Raw genomic sequence first — 8,889 nt, forward strand, 5'->3', positions numbered from 1 at the left:
GTTATCATTAATACAACAGCATCAGTATAATGGTATCCAGAAAATCAGTCAGAGATGTCATGATTTTTGATTGTGTCATTATCATACTGCCCATTTCAGAGAGTGACCTGTAATGGAGCCAATAATGTCAGTCATATCTACAAACACTATAAATAGTTTATTTATGACTAACCTTATTCAATCAGTGGTTGTTGCATTTGATATGTTTATTTTTAATTTTGATTTTTTTTTAAAGTTTATTTTTGACTACTGTTTTATTTGTGTTATTATTTTGTGCATTACCTTGTGAAAAAATTGCATTTCAGTGTTATTTACATCTTCACACAGTGTAGATTTATGCAGCACTGAGTTCTGTAAAAGCCAAACATAGAAAGCAGACGTGCTTTCTATGTCTGGCTTTTCCACTGACATCTGCAGACTAAATAGCACAGGTTACATAACATTTACTGAGGCAGTAACTATAATGAGCATTATAATTCCTATCATTAAGAAAGGAGTTCATTCCACTCATAATCCTTCAGCGAAACAGCCAAGGACCCCTGTCTAATTATGTGATACCAAAAACATAATTTATTTGTGTTGTACCTGAGCCACTAAACCTGGAATTCAACTTTTATCTTATGTCCTTGGTGGTTGAGCCCAAGTTGAATCCACATCCCGAGCAGAAATGTTCAGTGCAAGGCTCAAAATGTGTTTACAAGAACAGACAGTCAAGTCATTATCATGTAACTCTCTGTTCAGGAATCAAAAGTAATTCAAAAGTTCCAGCACAATACAAAGAGAGAGGGAAAAAGTACAGAATATAGCAAAGTGCCAGCTAGATCAGAAAACAAGGGAGTTTATTTGCAATTACTCAGTGCTTGTACAGTTATTGGACAAGTGGGCCTTCAGGAGGGAGAAAGAGAGAGAATAGAGGGAAAAGCAGAGAAAGACAGCAAGACAAAGACAGATTAGGGCACAAGGAGTGAAATTTGCCAATACACAGGATGTGGTGTAACAGTCCCTTGTACCACCTTGGTCAAATGCTGTCACATTTCAAGTCAAAAGTTTTGAAAATGGTGGAAAAAGTCAAGTCACAAGCCTAAGCCTTACAACAGCACACCAAACAATATATGTTGCCTTTATTTGCAAGTACACCTCACGTAAGGTACCTTTTTGATTCATTTGGCACTTGATCTTTTCTGCCATCATCAGACCACATTATGTGTAGCTTTTGTTACAGTTGCCATAGTCACCACCCCTGCCTTCACCTAGCAGCTCACCCAAGAGTGAACGAGGTGAAAGGGTTTGCAGTTGGCCTACATGATAGCTCACGCTGTCACCTTTTGTTCCACTGAGAGGATAGTACGTAATCAATTATTATCAGCACGCCATACCTACAAAAGTGATTACTGCCTTTCAAGAGATTATGGTGATAATGCAACTGCAGCTGAATACACCCTATTTAGGTAATTATTTTACCCATACAGCAGTTCACTGTGGTTTCAGCTCTGTGCCTAACCACTTGGACAAAAGTCAAGAGTGCAACAAAGTTGAACACACAAAACCTGAGGCATGAAGCTGGCTGCCACCGAGCACCCGAGCTGTCAAACAGTAAGAGGAGCTGTAACCAGGAAGAGGAATGGAATATACCTGTTGATCTGTGTAAGTCACTCTTCTCTATCTGGATGGAGGCCAGTCACAATAGGGCACAGCATGAGGGTGTGTGGGTGATAAAACAGGCCAAACTGCTGAGCTAGAGTTCACTTGTCACATTCAAAAAGTATAAGACTGAGGCAGAGTCATAAATAAGTCATTTTATTTTGTTTTCTTTTTAAAGACTATAGAGCGATCAGCTATTCATAACAACAAATGGAATTGTTAAAAAATACTGTACACAGCATACTGTACTCTCCCAGTGCATGTCTTCACCACAGCAGAGAACGTCAGTTATTTCTTGATGAACTAGTGTTCATTTGGTTTTGTTATTCCTACTAAGACATACGAATACGTTAAGATTAAATAATATCAGTGTGTAATGTAAACATTTTTCAGACATTTAAGTCAAAACAACATTTGTGTTGGCAAGGTTTGTGAGCAGGAGGGAGAGAAAAAGCATACTTCAATGACCGGTTGACCTTAGTGCTTATCTGCTTCCCAAACTGAACACCATGTTCTACACTAAGGGTTACTTCAATGCATGTGCTACATGTACTATATCATCCTTACTGTTCCTGAATCATCTATAAACAATAAAATTCATATATTTCCTTGGCTGCCAGCAGCCAAAGTCTCTCGGACCACACCCACTGCAATCATGTAAGACAGGAATGCATGAGCAGAACAGGAAAGTCTGTGTCAGGTAGGTAGGCCCTGCACTGTCTTTGTAATGCGTCTGTGTTAACAGGTTAGCCTAGCATCTCTATCATCTAAGATCTAATTGTAGACAAGACACCCCATGTTGGATCTCACTGTGTATTACTCTTTTAAAATACCTATTTCACTCAGGACATGTGTAACTTGTAATCACACACTTGACTGAACTGAAAATATTTCAGTCCACCTATTCATATGCAGCTGGTAACCTCATCTCATCTGGGGAATTTATATTCAGAATGTGACACTGGACACTATTCTAAATGTGGGGGAATATATATTGTAATATCAAGGGAGGTAGGACTTGAGGCAAAATAGTTCCAAGCAATGAGTCACAGCTTGACCAACAATGAACCCCTCCTGTTTGACATAATTCTGTAAGAATAGCATACATTCACATATGTTCAACAGGCCAGTTTCTGTGCAATAAAACAGACCTTGACACTGAAAGAAAGTAATATAAGTGTGCACTTTAGAGGGCTGTACTTAAGAGCAGGTGCTGCAGACAAGCAGAGCACGGTAACAAATATTGTTAAAAAAATTCTACTAATTGTAGAAAGTCATTCTATATAGTATCAACAGAACACTTTTTTTCTGCTGCGGTTCACATGCTTGTATGCACAATCACACACACATACACACACACACACACACACACAGACAAACATACATTACACACACCAACAAACAAGTACACCAACATAAGCTGCACAAGGCATTCCATGGGAAACATGCATAGCTACCAGTAGTGCATCCACCCTCTAGTACAAAATGTACATGCCATGTGGGAAACACCAAGTAATGCAGATATAGTGGCCTGGGTAAGACAGGACCTTCATCAGCACGGGAAACTATATCAATCTTGGCATGCATACTTTATAGCATATGCATGCATACACAATGGCAATTAGGATGGGGGCTTGCATGATAGCATCCTTCATTTCATCAAAAACAGATTGGCCTTTTATTTAAACTTCATATATTAAGTGATATATGGTTACTTTACTGACCTTTTGTCCCTTGTGAGATACATAACCCATGTCAAACAAATCTAATGCATCTCACAAAACATCGTCAACATTCCAGACACAAAACACTGAGCACGAGGTTAAAGTCCTGCTTGTACCTTTTGACTGCACCACAACATTAGCAAAACAGTATGATGTCAAATATCATGAAATAATAATCATATCAAAAATAATCTCTACAATGTTGAATTTTACCCACAATCTATAGTCAGAGACGCAGCATTTAAGAGAGGCATCTCTCTGTTGTGAAAGCCATTCAAACATTTCCAGTAACTACATACAGTGCACACATACCTAGTGTTTTCAGAATAAAGAGGGGGTAAATAAGAACTAATAACAATAAAACGGTAAAAGCAGCAGTTTGAGGGGAGTTAATGTGTAGTTTCACTGTTTTGCCAAGTGGTTTTTGCTCATGTACCGTAGAGTCCTGTCCTACCTTGACATTTCTGGACTATAATTTTTCAAACTACGGATGCCTCTGCATTACGACCTGAGGGGCTGTCCACATCCTGAAGTAACCTCTCTACACAAGGGTTGTCCACAAAAGCAGGCCGCTGAGGCAGAAGATAGTAGTGCGTGGTGCTGGCCTTCCTGCCATGCTCAAAAACGGGGATTATGCAGGGTGAGCCCTCACTGTTCTGTCTCTGTAAACCCCGACAGCTCACATACTTAGGATCCGGGGCAAAGCTTTGGGTGGGAGGCATCACCCCGTTGATGTACATGGGGAGGCTCTTGGGACTCGGGGTACGGGAGCTGCCTCTGGACAAAGGTTCCCTTGGGGGCACCTTGGGGGGTTTGTCTTCATCGCTATAAGCCCCTGACGAGACTTCTGCTGACCAGCGGCGGTAGTCTACTGTCTTGATGGGCCGTGGAGGGACAGGGGGTGGCACCTCTGGTTTATCCATGCCGTGGGCATGGCGTTGGTGGCATGTGAGGCGCAGTGACGTGGGCTTGTTAAAGGAACCAGCTGGTCCAGAGTGAGAACGTCGCAGTTTCCTCTGAGCTCTGTCCTGCGGTCTCGGACAAACCACCACCGGAGGCTCAGGAGGTTCTGGCAGCTGCTGCTCAGGTGGTTCAGGTGGCTGCGGCTGCTGCGGGCTCTGATGCCCAGTTGGACCCTCAAAGTACGCATAATTGATCTGCCCACAGTCCCTGAAGCTCCGTCGGCTCAGGACTCCGTAGCGAAAGGGAGAGGATTTGGAACAATGATCAGGCACCAAGCAGCGGCTGTCGTCTGAACTCGTGAAAAATTCTACCTCGTTGTCCATTGCCTGCTCAGGGGAGATGTCTATTTGTGTGGGAAGTGGGGGCAGAGGCTTTGAACATCTGCCTGGCGTCTGCGGTGGACTGCTACACTCGTAGACAGACAGCTTCTGGAATGAGGGGACCACCTGGTCGTCATCAGCAGGGCTTGGGGTGGACGGTTCAGCGCTGCAGGACAGGGACAGATGGGTGGGCCTGGATTTCTTGGGAGGTAATCTCTGTGTGCTGAGGCTATGTTTTTGTCCTGTGAGAGAGAAAAAATAAAGGCAGAGAAAGAGAGAGGGAATAATTATCACATAAAGTACAAGTTGACTAAAGATGAGGATTTCTTAAACAACAATGATTTACAACTTCAACTCCATTGTATCCTGTACAGAAAGTGAAATTCTGGCAGCTGACTCAAAAGCACAATTCAAGGTCTCCATTTCTAGCATGAGATTATGGCAGAAGACAAATGCACTATGGGGATGACTGACAGATCGTACAGTGGACCACATACTTACTATCATAAGTTAAAGATGGTGTAGGTGGCACCTGTTGCTGGGCACGGGAGGAGTGATCCATGTTTGTAGGATCCATACTGAAGTAGAAGCTGATTAAAAGAAAAATTACAATATCATTAATATCAGCTGCACTGCTAATCTTAACATTTTGGAGATGAATGGCAGTTCAAGCATGAGTTACATTACTTTTCATTACAAAGTCCAAGACATCATGGAAGAATGCCACAATCTCTGAGAATGTCATGCAGATTTCTAACATCTTCCATTTCTAGCAATGACCTGTGGGTACTGACACTTCAGTACTCACTTGTCCAGCTCATGGCGATAGGTCCATGAGGGTTTGGATCTAGCCATGCCGTGACAATAGCTGCCCCGCAGGAAGGGGCTTTCTCTGGGAAAACAGATCTCCTGGGCAGTCAGGCCCGCTGTGGACATGCTCCAGGCACACTCGGGTCGCATCAAAGCCAGGAAACACTCAGATCGCCCGGCTGGCTGCCACTGCTTCTGGTGTACCTGTAACACAGCCAAGAAACCGACATGAATGACAGTGAAAGGGGGTTGCAGGCAGGAGTTGATGTAGAGACACAAAACATTCTTTATTATAAAACCAGAGCCAATAACCTCTTGCCAAGTTTTGAATTTTTTTAACACACTTAAGAATGGAGGAAAAGCTTGATGTTAGAACAGAGGCCAGCTTTCCTTCTTGACAGCTGCACACCTAGCCCCCCTCTTCAGTCAGAGTCATGATGCAATTTTCTTTTTTACTTTACTGAGGAATGAAAAACGCCCAGAGTGATGGTTCGTTCGGACAGGGGTACCCCCAAAAAGACCTGGTGACCTGTGTTCTGTCACATATGACACTCTGTATAAGACACTAACAGAAGTTTTTTTTTAACGTGATAATGTGGACACATTGGCAGTACAAATATTGGGAAACTAGACATATAGACCTTCCTCACACTTGTAAGAGAAATCGAGGGCTAAATGAGTTCAACAGTATGGAAAAAGTGAGTGAAATGAGCATCTTTATTTTAACTTTTTTGTTTCTGTATACTGAAAAATGTAGGCTAATCATTCTTGCAAAACACAACAACTGTGTTCATACTCCAATAAATCACAAACAATGGTGCATCTACTGGCATTTTACAATCCATACACCTCGCCAGAGTCCTTGTTGTTGTTTCTGTATAAAAAGCTTAAAGGTTGCTGATTTCTGTATAGCTTTGCTGCTAAAGTTAACAAGTTTCTTCATTCAATTCTTCAATTCAGCATGTATGCTCCGGAACAGCAGAGGAAAGGGCTGCTGCAATCAGAGATATACCTGCTGTTGCAAGACCTCCTCATGTCAAATGACCTGGATGAGTGTATCATGTCAAGTCTGTGTCAGTGCTGAGTAAACAATGCACAGAACATTCAGGGGCAGGAAATTGAGCAGCACACGGATACTGTGTGGACAGCAATACGCTGAAAAAAAAAAAACTGATTTTGGCTGCTTACTAGATGAACTTGTTGCCCATGACACCATTTGTAACGCTTACATAAAGAAGATTTACTTTCTTTGTGCTGTGAGTTGGAATGAGTTTGGGAGGTCCCAAAATGTAAACTTTACGTAAGCTAAGTCTTATGCGGCAATTTCTATTAAGACTGGCCTATATATCAGAATAACTAGTGTGTGTATAATATGCATGTATAAGTAACTGTGAAACCAGCCATGAATCATGTCATCAGGCCTTCTGGCAACTTATCATGCACTAGCATTATTTTCAACACTATTAATCCCACTTTTCAGAATGCAGGAGAACAGGTGCACCAATAATCTTAATGGCCATCCCTTCTGGAGATCACAAATGAGCTGTGTGCGCACCCAGAGACATGCTGTCCTCCACATAATGAAGAAGTGATGACTGAGAGGAACATGGCCCCCTCGTTCCTTGTCTCCTAGGAACAAATGACTAGAGAAGGGACATATTTATGTGATGCCCAGACAGCTGGTGAGAAACAAAGCTCTACAACAACAACAGGAAGCTTGGGACATCAGCCTGAGCCAAACTGCCCAACAAGGCATCCAATCTCTCTACCCACGGCCGCTGATTCGGTTCGGCGGGGATGGGAAGCAACCTGATCCTTGATAATGAACCCCCAGGGGCCAGCGCTTCCTCTTGCAACAGGTGCAAAGACAGTTCACCCTGGCAGTTAACCACAGGGGCATTTACAGGCAACAGGATTAAACAAATGGTTCGTAGTCATGCAGAACATTAACCCTCTTTGGAAGGAATTTGTGAGCCACTCTTTTCAGAGCATTTGGGCAGAAAATGTTGGGTTTGTGTTCTTAATGCCTGACCTCTCTATCACCACATGGGTTATAGATTAAGTGGACAGCATCCTCCAGCAATTTCAAAATACAGAGCTTATGGGGGGCATGATGAGGAGTACACAGGGTCCAGGAGTCCTGGGGTGGGGGCGCTAGGGCCCCAAAACATCAGCAGATTGCTTGCTTTTTGATGGGACCTTAGGTACACACAACCCTTGCAGGAAGGAGTTCACACCCCGCTTATGACACCCCTGCAGCGGTTTCCGAGCAACCATACCCGCTCTACCTGTGCGGCAAGCAAACAGCGCGCACACCCCCTCACTTTACCGGATTGAGATAATAGTGGTTAAAAGCCCTCTAGCAGGCAGGTGACTCACACCACAACACACAAGTCAGCTATTTGACAAGTCTAGGAAACGATGAGTTAAGAGTGGACTTTTTGTTATGGCTCCAAGTGAAAAATATCACAATACAACATACAACACAATACAACAATGTAATATGAATACAATATGATGTTAGAGCCTGGAAAACATCATACGCGGTTGGTGGCTTGTATTTAACCATAAGGCAATGAAACAATTGGGAGAAATCAACTCATTTTTGGAAAGTAGTTCATAGATATAGGCACAATAAACGTTGCCAATGTTGACACATGCATTTCTTCTTTCTGTTGAATTATCTTGGGTTTAAAGAGGAAAAAATGCCTCCCCCAAAAGGCTACAGAACTCTCGCTCTCTGCGCAAAAGGTATCAAACAAACTACAACATATAAAATAAAATAAAAGAAGCTGCATCAGTCATAAGGCTGCTGTTGACACCTACACACAAAACAATCTGAGAAGACAAGATACGGGGCAGGCATTTCAAATTATTTTCTGAACTCACCTAAATAACTTGGCAATTTCCCTCCGCTGGCACAACCCTAGAGTCCTCTTCGGCAACAACAAATATAGCTCCTTTGTGTCTGTGGTGATTTGCTACAGTTCTGTAAGTAAAGTGTTTCTATTGCATCAGGCTCAGGTCGTCAGCGCAGCGGTAATACTCTCACTAGAGTGTGACACTTTGAAATAGTCCAGCATTATAGTGAGCGTTGTTGCACACTACAAAAACGCAGTCGCTCCGCCTCACAGCCCACAGCCTTAAAGATACAGCCTTGATTTTTTTTTTTTTTTTTTTTTTTTTTACAAGCCTGCCCCGAGCTGTGCAGCCTCCCTCAGCAGTGCATGAGCAAAGACAGTCTGAGTTGGAGCCATGCATGCCGATTGCAGAATCAACCTTGACCATGCACAGCTCATTTTAAGAGCGTAAGTTAACTTGATATGTTCAAAGTCTGTTGTACTTCTCTGCTTTTAACAGGTGTGGGCAAAATGATGCAGTCAAGTGATAAACTAATCCAGTGGCTCGGAGACATATTTCAGTAAGAATCA

At 42.7% G+C, this 8,889-nt stretch overlaps 1 protein-coding gene across 1 annotated transcript; it reads right to left on the minus strand.

The window, feature by feature from the left end:
* Window positions 1-1,781: 1,781 nt before the first annotated feature.
* Window positions 1,782-8,533, minus strand: errfi1a (ERBB receptor feedback inhibitor 1a). Its single transcript, XM_030052153.1, has 4 exons — window positions 8,348-8,533; window positions 5,457-5,662; window positions 5,150-5,238; window positions 1,782-4,890 (listed from the first exon to the last, which is right to left on the minus strand). Exons 2-4 carry the CDS (start codon window positions 5,606-5,608, stop codon window positions 3,845-3,847), a joined length of 1,287 nt encoding a protein of 428 aa, XP_029908013.1. The 5' UTR covers window positions 5,609-5,662; window positions 8,348-8,533; the 3' UTR covers window positions 1,782-3,844.
* Between the last annotated feature and the right edge of the window lie 356 nt (window positions 8,534-8,889).

This window comes from Myripristis murdjan, chromosome 5 (assembly GCF_902150065.1).
Source record: "Myripristis murdjan chromosome 5, fMyrMur1.1, whole genome shotgun sequence".
Taxonomy (NCBI): domain Eukaryota; kingdom Metazoa; phylum Chordata; class Actinopteri; order Holocentriformes; family Holocentridae; genus Myripristis; species Myripristis murdjan.